This window comes from Saimiri boliviensis, chromosome 12 (genome assembly GCF_048565385.1).
Source record: "Saimiri boliviensis isolate mSaiBol1 chromosome 12, mSaiBol1.pri, whole genome shotgun sequence".
Taxonomy (NCBI): Eukaryota; Metazoa; Chordata; class Mammalia; order Primates; family Cebidae; genus Saimiri; species Saimiri boliviensis.
The window spans coordinates 79078897-79102602 of record NC_133460.1 but is presented as its reverse complement, the minus strand read 5'-3'; the positions used below and the strand labels follow the sequence as shown (position 1 = coordinate 79102602).

General features: G+C 40.0%; 1 protein-coding gene across 4 annotated transcripts in view; it reads right to left on the bottom strand.

Moving 5' to 3' along the window:
- Positions 1-23706, bottom strand: part of PLCE1 (phospholipase C epsilon 1) — a 299887-nt gene that overhangs the window by 30540 nt on the left and 245641 nt on the right. For 2 of the 4 annotated variants that reach the window (XM_074382600.1, XM_074382602.1), the window contains exons 17-22: positions 22225-22341; positions 20126-20284; positions 14018-14147; positions 10565-10606; positions 9536-9657; positions 8485-8602 (exon numbers count right to left, since the gene is read on the bottom strand). In XM_074382600.1, coding sequence (XP_074238701.1) covers positions 8485-8602; positions 9536-9657; positions 10565-10606; positions 14018-14147; positions 20126-20284; positions 22225-22341 — 688 coding nt within the window. The remainder of the gene's footprint in view (positions 1-8484; positions 8603-9535; positions 9658-10564; positions 10607-14017; positions 14148-20125; positions 20285-22224; positions 22342-23706) is intronic. The other 2 variants (XM_074382601.1, XM_074382603.1) reach the window with 1 other exon arrangement.

Genomic DNA, 23706 nt, shown 5'->3' with positions numbered 1-23706 from the left:
TTTTGAAAAACTGGATGAAAAGAAGGTGTGGTAGCTGGAAATGATCAGGGGCTAATTATTCAGTTTGGAGAGATGAAGAAATGGCTACAGGCTTGAGTTTTAGTGTCATATTGTCTAGGTTCAATTCCTGTTGGTATCAGCCTTGACTTAACATCACCTTCTCAGTTTCCTTATCTACACAATGTGTGTCATGATAGGAACTCGCTCATAGGGTTAGTCTGAAGATTAAATGGGAAATATGGTGAAAATTATGTTTCATGGCTTCTCTTTCTCACTCCTGGTCTAACCATTCCCTGGATCCTTCATGCCTGGCCCAGTGCCTGGTGCAGAGCAGGAACTGAATACTTATTTGCTGAATGAGGAAATGAATACAGACCACACGGACCTGGCTCCAATGTAAAAAGAGTGAACTGAAGGCACCAGTGAAGCCAGAATTGCCTCTAGATTGTTCCCACTGTCACAATTGTACCTTTAGAGAGTAATTCCCTAAGCTGAAGCAGCATTCAGGAGGTCCTCTTTCAGATGAAAATTCACCTTTCAAGAACATCATCATCAGAGACAGGCTAGAGTAGTGTTTAAGAGCATAGACTCTGGAGTGAGACACAGCTGCGTTTAAAATCTGTTCCTAGAAGGACAACCTCGTACAAGTTACTTAACCTTTCTAGATCACACTGTCATCTATAAATGAGCTATGGTTAGGAATAAACAAGAAAATATACATATACAGGTTGAATATCCCTCATCTGAAATGCTTGGGATTCAAAGTGTTTCAGATTTCAGATTTTTTTTTTCTTTTTCAGATTTTGGAATATTTGTGTCATACTTACCGGCTTGAGCATTCCTAGTCTGAAAATCCAAAATCCAAAATGCTTCCATGAGTATTTCCTTTGAGTGTCATGTCAGCATTCAAACAGTTTTGGATTGTAGAGCATTTCAGATTAGGGATGCTCCACTTGTCCATACTTACTCAGTCCACAGGAGCTGTTATTATTATAGCTTAATGTGGGGCTTTTAAGGTGGTTTTTTTTTCCCCTCCAAACTATCCATAACAGCAAACATGCACAAACTTACACTATTGAGTTCTTAGGCTTTGATCTTAATATTTGTGTACATTTTGCTCTTGACACAATTATTCAATAATGGATTTTCCCCCAAGTAAAACTGATGAGGGGCCAGGGGGAAGGGCTCTGTTCATTCTGGGGTTTTGCATGTATCCTGCCACATGTCAGTATCTTCCACCAGTATGTGGATACCTCGGTGAAGAGCCTGATTACTTTTTTGGGATGGGGAGGGGAAGAATGTAAACAAGGGCTGAGTGATCAAAAAAAGGAAGGATTTTGGATTGTGAGAAGGGGTTCAGAAAAAAATAATGAAGAAGCAACAAAGAACCTTCATCTACATTGTTGGCTCACTTACCAATAAGGACATTTCCAGAAAGCTATGTTCCAGACAATGTGTTAATCACACTAGATACTTTCTTGCCATTTTTCACAGCAGCTCTTTAAGTTAGGACTGTTACAGCCCTTTCACAGATAGGGAATCCCAGGTGTAAAGCACCTTTAATACATAACTGTTCAAGTCAAGGTCAGAGAGAGACAGAGCTGGGATTTTTTTTTTTTTTTTTTTCTGAAAATGCTCCACTGGGCGTATGGAACAGAGCTGGGATTTAAACCCACATGGTTAGCTTGATGGCTGCCTCTCTTCCTCAGTTGAGTCTCTAGTTAATTTTAGGGTCTTCCTCTCATCTGTGTTTTTCCTTGTGGTTGCGAATGAGAATACTTATTTTAAATATAGGTGTTGGAACATCTGATGGTGACTAAAGCTTCAAGATAGAAGTCTGAGCAGAAGCTGTCTAGGTATTTAGGAATAAACCAACTCCAGAGCCAGATGCAGTGGTACACAGCAATAGGCCCAGTGACTTGGGAGACTGAGGCGGGAGAAGCACTTGAGCCCAGGTGCTTGAGTCCAGCCTGGGCAACTTAGCAAGACTCTGTCTCTAAAAAGAAAAAAAAAAAAACTTTTAAAAAAGAATAAATTGACTCCAGTACATATGATGGTATCTTCCTTCAGAAATCCTAATTTGGCTGGAAGCTTTGAAATTGCCTCCATAGTGATGTGCAGTCATCAGCCGCATAACAACATTTAGGTCAACAGACCACATATATGACAGTGGTCCCATGTAAGACTATACTGGAGCTGAAAAATTCCTGTCACCTTCTGCTGTCCTAACATGATAGCATAACACATTACTCATGTGTTTGTGATTAGACTGGTGCAAACAAATCTACTGCACTGCCAGTCATATAAAAGTCTAGTACTACAATTATGTATAGAACATACTTGATGATAAATGACTATGTTACTGGTTTATGTATTTACTATACTTTTTATCATTGTTTTAGAGTGTACTCCTTCTATGTTACATATATATTTATGTATGCTGTATGTATGTATGTATGTATGTATGTATGTATGCATATAAATTATAAAACAGCCTCCAGCAGCCTCAGGCAAGTCCTTCAGGAACTATTCCAGAAGAAAGCATTGGTATCACGGGAGATGACAGCTCCATGCTTGTTATTGTCTCTGAAGACTTTCAGGAGGACAAGATGTGGAAATAGAAGACAGTGATATTGGTGATCTTGACTCTGTGTAGACCTAGGCTAATATGGGTGCTTATATCCTAGTTTTAAATTTAAGAAGTTTAATAATTTAAAAAAAAAATGAAGTAAGCTGGGCGTGGTGGCTCACACCTGTAATCCCAGCACTTTGGGAGGCCCAGGCGGGTGAATCACGAGGTCAAGAGATCGAGACCATCTTGGTCAACATGATGAAACCCCGTCTCTACTAAAAATACAAAAATTAGCCGGGCATGGTGGCACACACCTGTAGTCCCAGCTACTTGGGAGGCGGAGGCAGGAGAATCGCTTGAACCCAGGAGGCAGAGGTTGTGGTGAGCCGAGATTGTGCCATTGCACTCCAGCCTAGGTAACAAGAGCGAAACTCCGTCTCAAAAAAAAAAAAAAAAGAAAAAGAAAAAAAAAATGAAGTAAAAACGTTAAAAATAGAGATAAGCTTATAGAATAAAGAAAGAAAATGTCTGGCTAGAGTCACAGAATGGAAAAAAAAAAAAAAAAAGGAAAAAAATTAGAAAGAAAATAGCTGGGTGCGATGGCTCATGCCTGTATTTCCAGCACTTTGGGAAGCCAAGACAGGAGGATCACTTGAGTCCAGCAGATCAGCCTGGACAACATAGTGAGACCTTTGTCTCTACAAAAAAAAAAAAAAAAAAAAAAAAATTAGTCAGGTGGTGGTGGTACATGCCTGTAGTCCTAACTACTCAGAAGGCTAGGGTAAAAGGATCAATTGAGTCCAGGAGTTCAAGGTTACAGTGAGCAATGATTGCACCACTGGGTGACAGAGTAAGGCCAGGTCTCTAATTAAAAAATAAAAATAAAAAAAGAAAATATTTTTATACAGCTGTACAATGTTTGTATTTTAAGCTAAGTGTTATTACAAAAGAGTCAGAAAGTATAAAAAAAATTTATAAAAGAAGTTACAGTAAGCTAAGGTTATTTTTGAAGAAAGAAAAATTTTTATTTATAAATTTAGTGTAGCCTTAGTGTCCAGTGTTTATAGTCTATAGTTGTGTACAGTACTGTCCCAGGTCCTCATATTCACTTGCCACTCACTCACTGACCCACTTAGAGCAACTTCTAGTCCTGCAAGCTCCACGCATAAGTGTCCTATACAGATGTACCATTTTTAACCTTTTATAGTTTTACTGTACCTTTTCTGTTTATATATGTTTAAATGCACAAATACTTACCATTGTGTTACACTTACCTACAGTATTCAGTACAGTAACATGCCATACAGGCTTGTAGCCTAGGAGAGACAGGCTACACCATCTAGGCTACACTGTAGCTTTGTCTAAGTACACTCTGATGTTTCGTGCAATGATAAAATAATCCAAGGAAGCATTTCTCAGCATATCTTCCTGCCGTTAAGTGAGGCATTACTGTAAATATAATCAGTGCTAGGCTTTCTTCTGGATGCTCTCCCAGAGACATCAGAGGATTCAACATATTGGCACTGCTAAAATCAGGAGAGAAGCTAAGTCTGGGGATGGTCTGAGAGCCACTCAGGGTCACACACTTCTCCTTCCTGAGTGCCTTGCCTGCCATGCCCTGCAGGGCACAGCTGGGCCTCATCTTACCTGGTCCCTGTAGGCCTGAAAAGCTGTCTTCACTGGTTTGGCAAGATACTGGGAGGCACCGAGAGTAACTGAGTTTTGGTGAACAGGGCTACCTCTCAATGGTGCGTTGGTTGACATTCTCCTGAGAGTTCTGTTCCTAACCCTCTCATGTCCTGAAATGCATTCCTTTGCCCTCCAAGGTGTTCCAACCTGCAGCACCACTGTGGGTCTGAGTAACCCAGAATGGCTATGGGAAATACCAAGGCTCTCTGTGGGGAACGGCAACACTCAGTGCCAGGAATCCACATCCAGCTATCCCAAAGCTGTCCTAGGCAGTAGGGTTCTACTTTTGTCATTCAAATGGCTTGTGAGTAAACCACTGTTTGATGAACAAAGCTTGACTCTCAGTGCTGAGAAAATCAGAGTGGGTGTCCAGGGAACGGACTGACATTTGCAAGGCTCTCCCCATGTGGATCCTTCAGTCTAGGAATAAAAATGAACTCTGGACGTCACAGAATCTTCTGGACGAGCCTCACCATGGAATCCCTGTGCACCTGCTCTGTGGGCTGTGTGGTGGATCCAAAGGAGAATGAGGCAAAATTCCCCTGAGAATCAGATTTCCAGATCATCTGGCGCTGCCTGCTCCTGAATCGCCTGCCTTAGAAACCCAGGGACCAGGGCCTTGCAGTGCCTTCCAAATGTAAATCCCTGGAAGAGAAGCTGGAGGCTGGGTATGTTAATCAGGTGGCCTGGGTGATTCTGGAGATTTCAGCAAGTGTGGTAAACAAACAAGGATTCTCGTCAAATCCACTTTTGAGTGAGAAAGGCTCAGAGAGATTTGCCTTGGCCAAATCACAGAGCATCGTAGCCAAGAGCCCAGGTCTCTGACCCATGCTCTTATCTGATGATCTTGTCACCCCTGAATAGTATTTTTCTTAGAAGATTGTACTCTTTTAAGCTATGGGTATGCCAAAGCATACAGAGCAGTAAAATGGACATTGGAGACTCCGAATAGGGAGTGGGAGAGAGGTGAGGGATGAAAAACGACCTATAAGGTACAATGTACATGACTTGGGTGACAGGTACACTAAATCCCAGACTTCATCACTATACAATTCATCCATGTACCCAAAAACTACTTGTACCACTAAAGCTGTCAAAATTTAAAAACTCAAAAGAAAAGGTTGTACTCTTAACCATGAAACAGTTCGGTATCTAGGAGGTACCCAAACATGTAGGAGCTCCAGAAAGGAGATGTTGCAGTGAGTTGAAGAGTCTCAGATACTTTACAAGGACCCAGTCAAGGGGTCAAGGGGAGCAGGAAGGCCAGGCAAGGCTGAGAACACTCTGAGCAAAGGCCTAGCACTGGAAAGACAGCAGTGTGTGTAGGTGCCTGAGGAGAGTGGAGGATGCAGGGGAGCTTGTGGGAAGATACTGGAAACTATGTTGGTAGGGTCATAAAATAAAAGTACTATACCCTTCTTTTTTTTTTCCTATTAGAAGGAGAAAAAAACCCAGGTCAACAGAAGTACTAAATGCAACTGAGAGACAAACCCTGAGAGGAAGCATGTCAAAAAAAACTCAGCTACTTCCGTAGTATGCTGCAAAGAGCCCAACCCTGGAGCTGGCAGTTCTGGCTCTTGCTCTGCCACTGAACTAGCTTCTGATGGTGGGGAAGTTCCTTCCCTTCTGTGGGCTTCATACCACATGATTGTTGGGTGCCTTACTGCAATGAAGGTTTTTTTTTTTTTTTTTTTTTTTTCATATGGCTTATAAGAAGGGACTTGGGATGATGAAAAGTGACATACACTGAAATTGATAATGCAGCAAAATTAAAACAAACAGCATAGCAAAATGAACAGTTTATAGCATTTTCCTCATGTGCATCAAACACATAACAATAAATATTTAGAAGGTATTGTAACAACAATTTTTGGCAATCCAATTTAACTATTTTGAGAAAGGAAATAAAATTGGGGGAAAATGTAAGAAACTTAATTTTTCTAAAAAAATTAAAATACACTATACCTATAAAAAATGCGTGCTACGTGAACACTTTTAAAAAACAACATACTTGGAATTTTAAAGATAAGCCGAACAACCACATGCTTAGAAGCTCTACCAAATGACCTCTTGATCCTTCTATGATTTTCTATTGGTACAGAGACTTTTTCTTTCATGCTGACTTCAAATCTTTTTGGGAATTTGTGCTCCTTATATACTAAGTGCTTGAGAAGAGAAGACAGTCAGTGGGATGGTCCAAGTGTAGCACCAGCTGCATTTATAAAGAATAAGAAATGCAGTGGGTATGACTCTTAAACAGAGACTCCTGTTCTCATCCTTGTTCCTGCAGTGAAGAACATGCCAGCCTCCATGCTCTTTGACAGGTAAAGAATTTTATGCCATCATAAAAAGAGTTTTGCCAGTTGCAAATAATGCTCATATTGTACTTTTATGCCATGAGGTCATGGTCTGTGAAATTAAACTTAAATGGCTAGGTTCCTGCATTTCTTTGAAATCTCTGCTGGTTACTTATTGAATCATATCCTCCTCCACAGGATTTGCTAGCAGACCAGCAGTACCAGCTGCCAAAAGTTTAAAAACAGTTTATAGGAGAAAACTTGCAATTAAAAATGATTTTAATCTCATTAAATATATGATTTTCATCATATCATTAAATAATTTTTTTTGACTCTGGTGCATGAAAGGGTCACTATTACCTAATTGCGATTTGAAGAATTTAATTATTATTATTTTTTAGAGGCTATATATGTTGCCTAGGCTGGACTTGAACTCCTAGACTCAAGCATTTCTCCTGCTCAGCCTCCTTGGTAGCTGGGACCACAGGCATGCACCACCACCCCCAGTTTGCCTAACTTTTAAATAGCTCAATGCCTCTGGCCCATTTGCCAGGCATGGTGTGAGACTGGGTGCTTAAGATATGCTCTGAGAGCCAGGACCTGAGTTCAGCCCATCTTGAAAAGATGAAGACATTTTAATGCCTCTCTCCAGGCCAAGTCAGTATACCCTGTTTACTAATGCGTAGACTGATGCTCCTATCTCAGCCACTTTCCCGTTCTCAGAAATTTTATTCAAGAGAATCCTTTTTCTTAGTATGAAAAGATGAATTTTTCTGAGTTGCATGTACTTATGGAGTTTCTTGTTTGTCCTCCATCCCAGGTACTCCATTTGTGGAACACATAATTGAGTAAGCTCATTGAAAACAGCTTGAAATGAGAGAGGCCAGGCAGTATAAGGGGTAAGGGCAGGACTCTGGAAACAGGCCATAGGTCTACCATTCATTAATTGAAAAGGACACTGTTTTGGGGAAGTGGTTCGTCAGCCTAAGTCCACTGTACTTCTAGAAACTGTCGGTTGGGGAAATCTCCCCTTCCACTTCAACCCCATCCTTCGTCCTTGTGATTTGGGTGGGGCCTTGCTACCCAGTTCAGGGATGGAACGTGTGACATGGGCTCCAGACCATCAGAGCACTGCATTCCTCTGGCCACAGTGATTGGTTAAGGTTTGGGTAAAGGACCCAATGAGAAACAATGACACTTGGGTAAAGGACCAGTGAAAAACAATGACACTTCTGAGGGAAGTTCTGGAAGATCCTCCTCCCCTGAAGCTGAAACTGGAAGCATGTAGTGCCAGCCTGCTGAAGCCATCTTGTAACCACAAAGAAAATAAAGGAAAGAAAGCCAGTGTGATGGAGGCAGAACGAGAAATGAAGAGAGAGAAAGCATGTGCCTTGGTTTAGCTATACCTGAAACTCGTGTGTCTTCATTTTTAAGTACATGAGTCAAAAGATTTCCCTTTGCTTAAGTCAATTTCTGCCACTTTCAGACAAAAGAATCTTAACTGATATACTCTGAAACTTGGAGCAAATTACTTCATCTCTCTCAGACTTTGTTTTATTTTAAGATAGAGGAAATATCACCTATCTTGTATAATCATTATGAACAGTAAAGAAGATGTATGTAAAATTGCACAAATCCCAGTACTTAAGTACTTAATACATTTTAGCAATTAGAAATTATTATTTTCATAGTAATTATTAACTATTATAAAAAACATTGTGTGATCTGGAAAATGAATTATGGTATTTTTCCTCATGAGCATCAAAGCAAATTATAACAATAAAGATATTTAGGAGGTATTATAACAATGATTTCAGCAACACAATTTAGTTATTTTGAGAGTGTTCACAATGCCCAATTAAATAAATGGCATATTTTTAACCTTTGGTATCTTTAAATGTTATAGATGATATTGCCTAATCTTACCTGGAAATTTTACTGCTTGACAATAGATTACAAGGTCCGAAAGCTCTGGTGCAATCTGTCTGCTTTCCTTTTTATTCTGAGCAAGATAAAATTCTTCTCCCAGTTCCATATCATAAACCTAGTAAGGGAAAATGATACCATTTTACATGGAAGGTATATGTCACTCCTCTCTGAATTCCTAAAGCTCTTTATCTGTTCTCTTCTGGTGTGATGACTGTATTTCCCCTTGCACGATAATTATCCTTATACATATCCCAACAGCATTCCTAGAGTAAAAGCTTTCTGAGGGCAGAAGATGAGTCTAATTCATTCTTCATCTTCCCTCAGTGCATGGTCCGCTGTCTTACATGTGGAATGGTCAATTAATCTTTGTTAAATAAATAGAAGATTGACTATGTCTCTTCTGTGGCTCAAATTTTTGACATATTTTATAATTCCATTATCCAACAATGTCATTGCAACTACACGTAAAGATTTGCTTGGAGTCTATAAACCATGAGGCACTTGAGGGTAGGGTCTGGGTATCTCATTTGTCTTTCTATTCTCAGTGTCATTCCTCTGCTGTCTGGCCCCTGTTTATCTTCTTGGTCATCCCAAATGCCTTTAAAACTTCTTGCAATTCCCTGGACATACCAGGTTGTCCTCTTGACCTGAATGTCCTGTTTTTGTCTGCTTGGCCAAATCTTCCTTCTCAAACATCATCTTTCCTTAGAGCCTGTCCTTAATTCTCTGGTAACACAGTGTAATCACTGTTCTATGCACTTATCTTTGGCAGAATTGACATGTCTATCTCCATCACTAAACCGCCTCCTGTGCCACTTCAGTACCTGCCACACGTGGACCATCAGTAGGTATTGGTTGGATGAATCAATGACTAATTTTCCACAAATGGAAGGTGGGTATCTAATAATATCACCAAGTGAACTGTGATATCTAAAGGAAAGTGAGGGGAAAGGTGAAAGGGAGGGATAGGGAGGAAGTGGAATCCCAGTTGAAACTGACAAGAGCACCACAAGGCCCAAGTGTCATTTAACAGAAATCATTCACCCACCTTTCCTTTGTTGCAAGCTGAGTTATCTGCTTTCTTTATCCTCTTCGGGATTTCTTCATTATACTCAAACTGAAGCTTGTCATTACATGATTTATTTTCAGGTCTGTCTTCTAGAATGTTGTCTGAAAATAAGTTAGCAGACTTCAGTGAAAAAGAACCCAATGCTTCACTTAAGAGCTACTGATACATCACTATGAGGACATCCAGATACTTGAATGAGGCTCTACGTATAGTATGTCAACAAAACGATAGCTTGAAGTATACTTGTAAAAACTGGGTTGATGCAGTTATTTTCAACTTAATTGATTTATTGACCAGTAGTTTTTGTCACTTATAGACATAATTTAAATGATTCCAAATAATCTGGCATACAGACATAATCTAAATGAGGATGCTCATTTTCATACAGATGATTGGAATTGTGTAAATATTATGGAAGAATCCTGTGTCAAGAAGCTGACAGCACATGTTCAGGAATGATTTAGTGACTGAAGCACTTCTAGATGGCACACTTTTAAACACCCTCACTTTGAAATGAAGCTATTTACTTCTTTTGCCTTGAGAAATGCCAAAACCTAGGGGGACTTATTAACAATGCAAGTTTTCACAATTATAATTAATAAGCTTTCATGACTGTTATTAATTTACTAAGTGATAATCATAATTACAGAAAATAAAATATATCTAATAAGTATGAGATATAATCATATTTTGCTCTTTTTTTGCCTTTCTATTCTGAATGACTCAAAAGGTATTAGAGGTGTATCGTGATGATGGCCTTTTAAAATGAAAAACAAGGAAGCTAATTTCTCACTCAAGATTTAGTATCTCATCAGAGCACAAATGCTTAGACCAAAACGACCTTATACCAAATCAGGGCCATGCAGGCTAAGAAGTAAATGAGATAAATCATTTCATTACATGTGTATTCACAGAAGTATCACAATGTCATGCTAACCAGGCCCAAGAAATTGGAAACAGAATGCTGATGTCCATGCAGTTAGAATGCCCAGTTCAAATGGCATTTACCTTCCTGACCGTTAGGAGCAGGGGAGGCAGTAAGGACATCTGCTACAGAAAAACAGAATCAGAAAGGGGTAAAGGAAGAGAAAATTAAGACAAACACCAGATAAATTAAACAAAGGCATGAAGTAAAGCATAAATAACAGCAGCTTAGATTATCAGATAAATGAAACAAGAAATGCTATATAGATTTAATATTCTGACTGTTGAGTGATGCAAGGACTAGTAGTAAGAGTGAACATTATTAATGTGAATCATGCCAAGGGTTGACACATCGATGTTACATATTTTGAGTTACTATTGTAATACTCCCAATATGACTTCATTTCAAATAGACAGAAACAGTGATTTGTTGGAATCATGCTGTCATTGTCATGGAATATGTCCATGTTAATTGTAAATTCAAATTTGTCTGTAGTGTATGTTCAAAACTAGTCACAAGGTACACAAGGTTGGGAGACAAATATTCATTAAGCATTTATTACCCAAAAGGCAGAGTTGCAATTTCTAAAATACATAACTCTCACTTGCAACTTCCTTAGGGTTTTCTTGCAATAATTCTGTGGCTAGGCATTATCTCATTTTTTTTTCAACATTTTTTTTATTGTACTTTAGGTTCTGGGGTACATGTGCAGATCATGCAGGATTGTTGCATAGGTACATACTTGGCAAGGTGGTTTGCTGTCTCCATCTCGCCATCACCTGTATCTGGCATTTCTCTCCATGTGATTCCTCCCCACCCCTGCTGTCCCTCCCCTGGCCCCCCACCAACAGACCCCTGTGTGTGATGCTCCCCTCCCTGTGTCCTTGTGTTCTCATTGTTCAACATCTGCCTATGAGTGAAAACATGCAGTGTTTGGTTTTTTGTTACTGTGTCAGTTTGCTGAGAATGATGGTTTCCAGATTCATCCATGTCCCTACAAAGGACACAAACTCATCGTTTTTTATGGCTGTGTAGTATTCCATGGTGTATATGTGCCACATTTTCTTTGTCCAGTCTATCATTGATGGGCATTTGGGTTGGTTCCAGGTCTTTGCTATTGTAAACAGTGCCACAATGAACACACATGTGCATGTGTTTTTGTAATAGAATGATTTATAATCCTTTGGGTATATATCCAGTAATAGGATTGCTGGGTCAAATTTTTATAGCCCAAAGTAATTCAATTAAGTAATTATTTAAATAAAGGAATTAATATAACACGTTGGCATGAATCTAACATCCTTGGGTATGAAAACAAAAGACGAGAGATGCCACAGAGATAAACTGGGCACCCTGACTTCAGAGAGGTTCTTAATCTAGGATGCTCATGAGGGTCTTGGGAAACTTATGAAACTCTTATAGTTGTGCAGAATTTTGAGAGCACATTTTATTTTTCAGAGGTGACAGCTTTCATCTGATTCTCAAAAGGACCCATTATTACAAGAAACTAGGAAACCTTTTAGGCCCCCTAAGAGGCTGGTCATGGTGCTTCCCACAGCAGGCAGATTTCTGTTTTCTATCCCTGCTGGAGAAAGTGGAGATGGTCACAACAATAATCAAAGGCGTATGGTTAGCAAGGCATTTAATAGTCACATACAGAAGCCTTAACTGGATGAGCTTCAACAAGTCACAGCATAACTACAAGGCCTGTTTGAGAATCATCCAGTCAGAGGGATCTTTCAATGAAAGGGGAAATACTCATGTAGTGGTAGTGGGCTTAAGTGGTCATACATCATAGATGTTAGTCCTGGAAGTAAAGGAAGAACACCACCAAACACTTCACAAAACCTTTTCTTTATATATCTGAGGCATGTAAGGCCTAAAGTGATGAAAAGGACATTGCCTCAGGTCTCACAGTCTATTGGAACAGAGCCTTGCGGGGTCCCCATTTCCACTGATACCCCAATCTCTACTTATGTGGATTTTTAAAAATGCATGCAACTATCTTAGAAATTCAGTGGTATAGAATTAAATTTTACTGTCCCAAATGAAAATAAATCAGAAAGATCCTCCTCCCACTTGTTCATTTTGTTATTTGCAAATCAAAACCATCTATAATAATTATTTTTATGTGAAATCTACAGTATAATAATAATTGCTAAAAACTTTCTCCTTTCTTGTTCTCAGAAGTACAGAAAAAGCACAGGAGTAACTTAGGAGAAAGCAAATTTGTTTTCTAGTGGACTAACTACTTATAGGGGCATAGGACATGTGGATTAGTTAATTTCTTAAGTGTGTTTTTTATTTCATATCTGAATCAATTTGTTCTTCTATGGGGCATTACTGCAACTGTAATAGCGAAGAAATCCATGGGGAAGAAGACTATAAAAAATTCACATTCCCATGACTTTTCAGGAATAGCCTGTAGAGAAATTGTCTTGACTCCTTTTAATTTTTTTCCCTCTTACTATCTGATGAGATATGTCCCTCATATTAGCTCATGGGGTTTCAGGTGTAGCAAATTGGCTTTTAATTGATGGTAGGAAGCAATCAACTATTACTAAGGACAAATATTAAGTGACATAGTTCAGTATTATATTTGAGGGCAGACAGAGACTGCAGTGTAACAAGTGATGGAGGTTCACAAAACTCAACTATGATTAGAGACAACCCAAATTTCTGCTGAGCAGCAAATATTTGGATGAAGTGGCTCAGTTGTCTTAATGCCTGACACAACTTAATGGTAAGTTGTTTCTGGTCTGGGCATATCTGCATATTTAGCAAAACAATTATTCTACATAGAAACAATATATTCTACTGTATAATGTTTACAGAAATAGGAACCTTGGCATTTTCTTATTATATTGTTGTCTTTCAGACGTCACCAAAATGAAACAGTCTTCTATCAGCAAGGGAACCCGAGTAAACATTCTGCAATCTCTGTCAAGTGTTTAAAGCAAATGAAACACACTGAAAACCTAATTCTCAGGTGAGAAGAATCCTTCGCTAGTAATCTGTAGTTAACATCATTCATGTGACTTTTTTGTATTGCAACATTAGCAATTGCCCATGTATTTTCTCTTTGGTAGGGTCAGAAGGAAAGATCTTGTTGGCTTAGTGGTATGAGAGTGAAACGAACAGAGAGCACAGAATCGTGATGCTGCCCCCTGCCGGTGGTGCAGGAAAAAGGACGAAGCCTCAGACTACAATTACTGCCAACTGCATCAGCCACACTAGAAACTAAAGGGTGAAAACAAGATTTCTTTGCTGCAATTTCATTTCTTCCTCTAAAAACTTGTCATAGGAATGACTCCCTGTAAATTCCCACACCTGCCTCTTCTTTCCTTAACTGGTGGCTAACAGAATCCCTTTCCTTCCTCGGTCCTTGCTAAGTGACTGAATTCAGAAACTCCTGGACAATACTACAACAATCTGTATTATTGATCTCTAGAGCTCCAGGTTTATTTTAGAAAGAAAAATGTGGAAAATCATCCAAACATTTTCCTGTGCACAGCATAGGGATCTGTTTCTCTTACCATCAGAAAGGGATTCATAGTCATAATCATATTCGTCCTCCTCATCTTCCTCTTCCTCATTATTGGCAGGTGGGGGGTTGGCATTCCCACCATTATAAGCCTGTGCTTGCATAGATGCTAACTGATGAGCCTGTAAAATAGCAATAATTATAAACTGCAGATGCCAAGCTACTGAATTCATTTACAACCTTCAAAACTACCCCTGATTTTTAACACAATCGCTAAAAGTAGCTTAACCTATTTTGATACATTTGGGAGAGGAGAAAAAAATCTAGATTCACTTGAAATGCAATGTCAACACTCAGGTGAATGTTAGCATTTCTACAGGAAGAATTCTGGAGCTTTTATACACAGTCTCCAGAAGACTGTATGAGGTGCCCAGCTAGTCAGGTTCCCAGGGCAACCCCTCCAAGAGAAAGCGTTGGTGCTTTGGAGAACCAGCATCAATCCCAAATGACTGAGGAAGTGAATCGCCCATCAATTTTTGAAAGTATGTCTTTGTTAATAAACCATTTTTTCCCCTTCTTAAAATAATATATACAGGCCCCTGACCTTGAGAACAATGTTAGAATCCTTATGGACAAAGAGGCCTAAAGAATTATTGTTGGTTAAAATAAAGTTTTTTCAAAAGACTATCTGAACCGTAAATCAGATTAACAAAACAGGCCTGGAAGCTTTAGGAAGTTGATATGTGCAGCCAGGAAGGTCACATACTCCATGTTTACTGGAATTACTGTGAAGTGATAAGCATCCGGACAGGTCTGAGAAACTGCCTAGCTTAAGAAAATCATCTGAAACATAGGAAAAGTTACTTGCATGAACTAAAAGCAAGAAACAATCAAAGTCCATCAATAGAGGAATGGGTCAGTAGCAATGGTGGTCTGCTTGAGAGAATGAGACATGAAAAAATAATTGATATATGTTTATTGAACAAAGGAATTGAACAAATTCTTTTGTACAATAAATTTTTCAATATTTATAAATTGAATATAATATATAGATTATATATGCACATATATATAGACAATTCTGCATGTGTATGTGTGCATAGGTATGTGTGTGTGCTAATATATTTTATATATAAAATGTGTGGGCACACAGATATCTATACACTATATAAATATACATATAATTCTGTATTCTTTGTTTTGCATATTTAAAGTGCAGTTATATAAAATGACAGTCATAAAAGTGCTAGATAGTAAATGTGAACACAGCAGGGGTTCTTCACTTGCTTTTGTGTCATAGACTTCTCTGCTTGTCTGGTGAGATGGGATCCCTTCTCAGAATGAGGTTGTAAATGCATACAATGAAATGATTAAAAGGAAATACTGTTGAAAACAGTTATCACATGTTATAGGAACAAATTTGTGCTATTAGAATATATGTGTTTATTAACACAGTAGAAAACATAGTAGTAGGTCAAGTAACATTTTTGAAAATGTAAATTGAGCATAAATACTTCTTGGAGATATTAGTGACAACTGTGAAAGTATAATGAAAAAGTTGCCATTTCTATTGGTGACAATAGGTACTGCATACAGTACTGTAGTTTATTCCCTACATTTATAATCAGAGGAAATGGTAAATTTCAGCTAGAAATTAGTGAAAATAAAGATGTAATTTTTTTTCCATTTATATCTACAGACTCCCTAAATTCTATTTGTGGATATTACCAAGGTTAAGAACTCATGTAATACAGGTGTGTTTGACCCTGGAATTATGTATGTTTTAAAATAATTCTCTATTCCCTAATTTTTTGAAATGTGGTTATATTACCTTTATAACAAAAATATATACATAAGGAAGATACAATTTAGGCTATGTCCATATCCAGATGAAACCTATTCCAGATAACTGGACGTTGTCTAAGCTGAGATTTCTCAAAGTGGGTTTTATGGAGTTCTGTGGGTGTTAATAAGTGTTATGGAAAAACTCACAATCACAGGAACCACAAAACACATTGAATGCCTGGAAACAGCAGCTTAACCAAACTGCAGGGTTTCACACAGCCTTCATTTAGTATGCTAAAGGACACTGCGAGTCTTCAAAGATCTCCAGTGCAACATGTCTCATGCTTACTTAACCAGGAAGGATTTTCTTCCCCATCTTTCTCTTCTCAGAGTTTCTCACAGCATTAGTGTTCTTCCAAACTTTGGGAAATCTGTTGTAGGCACAAGTGAGTCCCACAAGCAGGTCTGTTTATGGCTGATAGGAGAAGGGCCTTGACGCAGCGAGCACTCAAGGTAACGCCAAGTGCTGGGAATGATGAGGCCAAGGGCTGGACAGACCCACTGGCAGGAAAGCGTGAGAACTGCATGGGAGAAGGACACTGCTCAAAGAACCACGGACAGCAGTGTCTGAAAGTGGGGTGGCAAGACCCCTGAGATGCTCAAGCAGAAGCATGGGAGAGGTAGCCCGGTGAACAGCCAGCAGCTGGGACCCTTCTATGCAATATCGTACTTATTCTAGGGTAGAAAAATGGGGCTTCAGCCCTTGAATAAAAGTAACTTGGATATAGGTCAGGGTTGGAGGTATGGGTCAGATGAGGAGACTGGTCCTGATAGGGCTAGGCAGGGGCAACGTTTTACCTTTCTGTTTCCCCAGTACCTTGCCACAGTGCCTGTTATCTAGGGAGAAATGTTGGAGTTTTTTGGGTTCAAGTTCAGGAGAGGAATGTCAGAATCTTGGAGAATACAGGTGGGGTATAGTTAGAAGACCTCAGGATGCATCTCAGCACAAGCCAGAGGCAGATGGAGGGCTTCATAAATCCTGCTCTGAATCAGTCCATCCTTGCTGATGGCAAGTTCTTTGTATGGAAATGACGTAGGCCTTCTATGTTAAGGGATAGGTCTGAGCCCACTGGAGCTCTGGGCATTGACCCAGTTTATTTGAGGTCAGATCGCTAGGTCTAGACCCATGATCTACAAGAAAACCAAAAGGCCTTACAGATGTGACAATGGAATCATTGCTGATACTCCCTGGGAAGTCATCATGAAAGGCTGCAAGCAGTCTTAGAAAACTGGAAATGGGAATTACATTGTCCCATTTTTCCAAAATGAGGAACAAGTAAGCTACGGAAATTATACTGTGGGCAATGTCAAGGTGATAACTGACAAAATTTCATGATGGGGTATTAATCACTTGGGTTGTGAGAACTTAGAAAATAAAGAGGTGGCTTGCAAGAGTTGGAAAGGGTCTCCTAAGAACAAGTTTACTACACAGTAACATCCTTAGCTTTTTTGGATAAGGTAATTCATTTTGGGGAAAAAACAGCAGATAAATAGTGTTTCTCAAACTTCCAGGATTATATGAATTATTATTATTTTTTTCTGCAGACACCATGGTAACTTAAGGATTTATTTTTATATAAACAGATGACCAGGCCTTTCTTGTGGAAATTCTGACTTTAGATTCATGACCTTAGAATCTGTTTTTCAAAGTGCTCCAGTGATTATTCTTATTAATAATTCTGACTTCTGTATCATCTTTGAAAAGGGCTTCTATAAAAACCCACATCTGAGACAAAGCTCTGCTGCTGTGAGCTGGGTGGCCTTGAGAAAGTCACACAAGTGGCCAGCCTTCAGTTTTCGGTTTTATAAATAAATCAATAAATAAAGAGGTTGAAGCACACTATGGGAAATGCAGGCTACAAGAGAGGAGAGCACCAGACAGCAGCAGTAATCATCTAAATGTCGGGGGTTCTTTAAGAAGGGCACAGGCTCTTCTCCATAGCTGGCTGACTCAAAGGCAACTTGGGATGAAGATGCAGTTTGAGAAACTGCTAATCAATGGACCAGATGACAGAAACCAAATTCACAAAGAACCTTGTACACTGTATTACTGTACCAAAACCAAGAAGAGCAAAAACAGAGATAAATATGAGGCTCCCATATACAAAAGGTTAAAATTTATTGTTAATCTGGAAAAATGGGAAGACTGGGCATGTCTATTTGAAAATAACTGAATGCCTTTTATTTTCTACAAGCTCAACACAAGCCCAGTGTGTGCTCAAGAATTTTTTTTGAGTCAGGGTCTCACTCTATAGCCTAGACTGGTGTGCAGTGGCACGATCATGGCTCACTGCAGCCTTGGCCTCCCAGGTTCAGATGATCCTCCTGTCTCAGCCTCTCCAGTAGCTGGGAATACAGGCATGTGCCACAATGTCCAGCTAATTTTTATATTTTTTTGTAGAGATGGGGATTTGATATATTGCCCAGGTTGGTTTTGAACTCCTAGACTCAAGCAATCCACCTGCCTCAGCCTCCCAAAGTGCTGGGATTACAGGTGTGAGCCACAGCAGCTGGCCAAGATTTTTAAAAAAGAAAACAGTCTGAGGCCACATTAACAAAGGTTTAAAGTTCAAATTAGGGGAGGTGATGGTTTCACTGTTCTTGGGCTGTAAGACCCTATCTAGAATACTGACTTAGTTCTGGAAATCACATTTTAAGATTGATAAATTCAGGAATAGCCACGATATTCTTAATGGTAAATGAAGAGTCTTAACAACCATATCCTGTCAGGAACAGTTGGCACAACAAGAATTTTTAGCTTGGAGAAGAAAAGCTCGTGGGGAAACACATGATAGCTTTCTAAATATAAAATTAGTCTGTACAGCTGCAGAGGGAAGAGGGAGGGCCAATGAGAAGGAGGTACAGGAAGGAAGGTTTGGGCTCAACATAAAAAAGGCTTCTGTTCATTAGTGGAATGAAAGCCTATAAGTAACTGCAAATGACTGCGCCAGAATGGGAAAGGCAAGGACATTCACATATATCTTGAAGACCTTAGCGGTGTGTGTGGTTAACAACTTTATCTGCTTGGCAGCGAGGGTGGGGCCGGAATTGTTGGATGGAGGAACCAGCATAGATGAACAGGGCTCTGGAAAAAAAAGCACCACTGCTGGGTGGTCAGTCACTGAGGTGGCATTTGAGAAAGGCCAGGTAGAGTATACATGCTAACATTTCAGTTAAATAACGTCATAACAAGGCCCATCAGCAGAGGTGACATGGCCTCTGGAACCCTAGCAAAGGCCAGGTCACCTGGAGATGCTTTGAGAGTGTAGATCTGGATCAAGGTGTGGAGGTTTCCAACTGGTGGCTCTTGGGGCTGACTTCACCTCCAGACCTGACTTGTTTGGCTGGTGCAGTGTGAATTCGAGCTGTTCATTGATGAGGCGTACACACCCCACTCCTGTCCTCACCACTTCCAGCTGTCCTGTATCCAGCCGGCTCCTCACACTGATGTTTCCTGCTTAGCCCCTGAAGGTGGCTGATTTTGCAACTTTTGGCTCAGAGTTGTGAGTGATCTTCAAATTGGGTAATGTATACCTCTGGAGTACACAACGATTTCAAGGGAATATGCAGGTTTGGGTGTTCGTCAAGAAACTGGCTTCTGAATCTTTAGCATCTATGTACTTGTTCTCTTTGAAAGACAGGTCAGCCTGAGAGCAAGTCTGTAGCTGGCTAGTTTCCAAAGTGATGTTTTAGGAGCAAGAGTGCCCTCCTAAGTAGGATAAGTAGTTTTACCAGCTGTTATCCTGTGGGATAAGTAGGTGCAGCCTGGCAAATAGACTCAGTGTTCTGGACCTGAACTTTCTTCACAGACCTTTGGGCTGAGGGTCTCCTACACAGGTGGGGTTGTCATTCTTGGGCACAGATCTCTGTGGACGAGATCTGGGCCCAAGCAGCACAAACCAGTGACACACTGGGATCACAGGGCTGCTGCTACTGGGCTTCCACTGCAAGCTCCATGCCAAGTGCTCCCCTAAGGGGGCTCTCCCTAAAGGGGACTGTAGCAGCCATTGTGGGATGGCCAACCCTGAAGCTCACTTTCAGACACAAGAGTCACCCATCATCCCACTCAGAATACATTAAATAACAGAGGTTTATTCGATGTGGGAACAATTCCACAAATTAAACCTTAGGTGAGTGAGATGAGAGAATTTACTGGTCTATGAAAAGCCCGAAATCAAATTTATCATTTAAGGAAATTCAATCTTGAAAAACTAGTAAACCAGCAGGTCATGTGAAAGGTTAGAATGACTTGTTTTTTTTTTTTTGGTTCTAAGCACACTGCCTTTTCATAACCAGTTTCACAACAGGGGAGTACCTTTTGCTTTAAGATATCCACTGGCGTCTGATGGGCTTTTAGCTTCTTGTTTTTAAGAAGCACTTTCCTTCTGAGTTGGTCAGGTGAAGGAAGCATTGGATCATCTGAGAAATCAGTCTCAAATAAGAATTTAGTCACCAGCTTTTCTCCAAACACAGTCTAAAAAGAATAAAGAAAAACATACAATCAATACCTTTTATCTATAATTGATAAATACATGTATACTTCATAAATATAGTAGATATTTTAGATTGGTTGAATTATTTAAGAAGTCTGAGGAAGAGGAACTAGGAAAGAAGTTGTCCCCTGCTCTGCCCCCTTCACAGTTTCTTACTGAAAGGAAGGGAGGTGATTAGAAGGACAGGAGGAGAGACTGAAGCCACTTTGCAGCTGGGGTCAGTTCTAACTATTTAGGAAAATATTCTGAGGTCTGAGGTATTAAATAAGAAAACAGAGAACCAGTTAGAGGCTGTTGTTTGTCCAGTAAGGTTAGTTTCAGATGAAGTCAAATCAAAAGGATAGAAACTTTGGAGGGGACAGGGTGTAGGGACAAAGATGAGACTTAGGTAGAATTTGCCCCCACATAGTGTGAAGAACCACAGACACAATTCTCACAAAGATTTCGAGCATCAATCTCCAAAGCAGAGTGTGTGCCTCTCCAGGAGGTGGGTGGAGAGAAGGCAGACAGACACAGGGTAATCTATTGGGGTAAGGATAGAAAATACGGCAACTTTTATTTCTAGTTTTTTGGTTTTTTTTTTAATTTGGAGACAGGGTCTCACTTTGTCACCCAGGCTGGAGTGCAGTGGCATGATCTTGCCTAACTGCAGCCTCCACCTCCTGAGCTCAAGCCATTCTCCTGTCTCAGCCCCTCAAGTAGCTGGGAATATAGGCTCATGCCACCTCACTTGGATAATTTTTTATTTTTCATAGAGACGAGGTTTTGCCATGTTGCCCAGGCTGGTCTCAAACTTCTGAGCTCAAGTGATCTACCCGCCCCAGCCTCCCAAAGTGCTAGGATTACAGGTGTGAGCCACTGGGCCGGCCTGGCCTTAAGTTTTATTTTATTTTGTTTTATTTTATTTTAATTGAAAAAAAAATCAAACCTTAGGCCAAGACAATATGAAGAGTTAATTAGTTTTGTTGACATTAATATTTGGGGACATTTTCTTTTGCTAGTGCCCCTCTTCCCACTGAGAGCCACATTTCCACAAATGCCTCTACCGTTAAAGGAAGCAGGAAGCATAATGGAATACCTGCTCCTAAATCTGGGTACGTTATTCCCTTACATAAGGAACGGCTGAGTGTTAACACAGCAACTGTGCTGGCCGGTCTAGGCTCTTTGCTAACTTGGATCCTTGTACTGTGGTATAAGATCTTCTGCTACAAGAAGATTGGACTTATTTTCAAATCTTCTCCTGAGATATTTTCAGCTTTTCCACATACAACTGACAGATGACATCCTGGCATCCCTGACTTGTGGTACCAGAAATGTTGGAGAATTGGTCTATTGTTTCCTCCTAAGGCTTTCTGGAAAGGGTCAGGAGACCAGAGAGCAATGTATATATTATTCCAGCTGAAAAGAGGGACCATCCCAGAGAGGGCCCAGGCTGAGAACAGCCCGATTTCTCAGATCTGTGGGACCCTAACTGTATTTGCTTCACGGCCCAGGTCCAACTGTGGTGTGGTCCACAAAGGCCTCGTGTAATACCCAATGACAGCGGGTGCGTGGCTCACGCCTACAAACCCCGCACTTCGGGAGGCCAAGGCAGGCAGATCGCTTGAAGCCTGGAGTTCCAGAGCAGCCTGCCCAACATGGTGAAACCCTGTCTCTCCTAAATATAAAAAAATTAGCCAGGCATGGGGGTACACAACAGTAATCCCAGCTACTCAGGAGGCTGAGGCAGGAGAACCACTTGAACCTCAGAGGCAGAGGTTGTGGTGAGCTGAGATTGCGCCACTGTACTCTAACCCGGGTGACAAAGTGAGACTCTGTCTCAAAAAACAAAAAACAAAAAACAACCCAATGACAATTGCAAGACAAGGGCCCACACACCCCTCTGCTAACACACCATCCTGCCTTTTTGTTGAGAGCTCACCTTGAAAATTTCTGCCATTTTTCGTTGCTGAGGCAATGAACAGTGGTTCTCAATCGATATGATGATTGGCAGGTCAGAGTTGATGAAGGCACTTCGATCAATGGCTTCAACCACTTCCTATGAGAGCCAAAACAGCTCATTAGAGTCCAGCTATCTGTCCAGATATAGCCACAGAAAGCACCTCAGTTGTTGCATACAGCAGACTCTGGTCAAAGGTGGTTTTGTATTTTCAAACGAAGCATGAGGATAAGGCTATTTTGCAGAAAGACATTAAACTGTTTATAATGAGTATTGTTGACATACTATAAAGAACAACCATCATATTGAATTTAACAAATCTATCAATATACATATAATCTCTCTCTACATATAGAATATATTGAAGGTGAAAGATACTCTCTTATTTATAGCAGCAAACATAAGCACAGAATACTTTCCTGCTTATAAAGAGTTTATAATTTATATGAGGCAGTATGACATATATCACATATATTTATGTGTATATGTAAACACAGTTATTAACTTGTCCCCTGACCAATATAGCACACAGGAGTTTTAGGAGTACTAAATAGGAAACCAAGTTAAGGAGAAAATGCATTTTAGCCACATTTCTACATAGGAAATAAAAATAATATTCTTTCACAGCCTGGCCACAGTTCAGAGAAAAATGATGTTACACAGCCTAAGACCTTCTGAATGAAGATAGTAATTGCATAACTGAATGAATAAGCTACCCAGAATTTGAAACACAAATCCAATGACATCAGTCTTCCTGGGTGACCAATCTTCTCAGGTGGAACTGATGCTTATAATAGTATAATCCTAACTATTTAACCATCTCCTAACTCTTGGCATTGGCCTTTGTCAGCATTATACCAGGACAAATGACCATTAATTTCTACAGCAGAAGAACAGACCCTGCCTTTTATATCATATTATGTAAAAATTGCAATAATATTATTACATGCTAACTAACATAAGGTAATGGCTACTAACTTTGGTTGAATGGGGAATCTAATAAGAGTTCTAGATTAACTCCAGAAACATGAACGTGTATTCTACATGATATAGCAAACACTTTTGGGAAGTCTTCATTTAGACCCAGCATAAAGACCCTTGACCTAAGGTGTAATTTGGTCAAGTCACTGATTTAAATGATGAATGAAGGCCAGGTGTGGTGGCTCATGCCTGTAATCCTAGCACTTTGGGAGGCTGAGGTGGGCAGATCACTTGAGGTCAGGAGTTTGAGACCAGCCTGGCCAACATGGTGAAACCCCATCTCTACTAGAAATACAAAAATTGGTTGGGCTTGATGACATGTGCCTGTAATTCCAGTTACTCAGGAGGCTGAGGCAGGAGAATTGCTTGAACCTGTGAGGTGGAGGTTGCAGTGAGCCAAGATGGTACCACTGCACTCCAGCCTGGATAACTGAGAGAGATCCCATCTTAAAAAAAAAAAAAAAAAAAAAGACAAATGGAGAT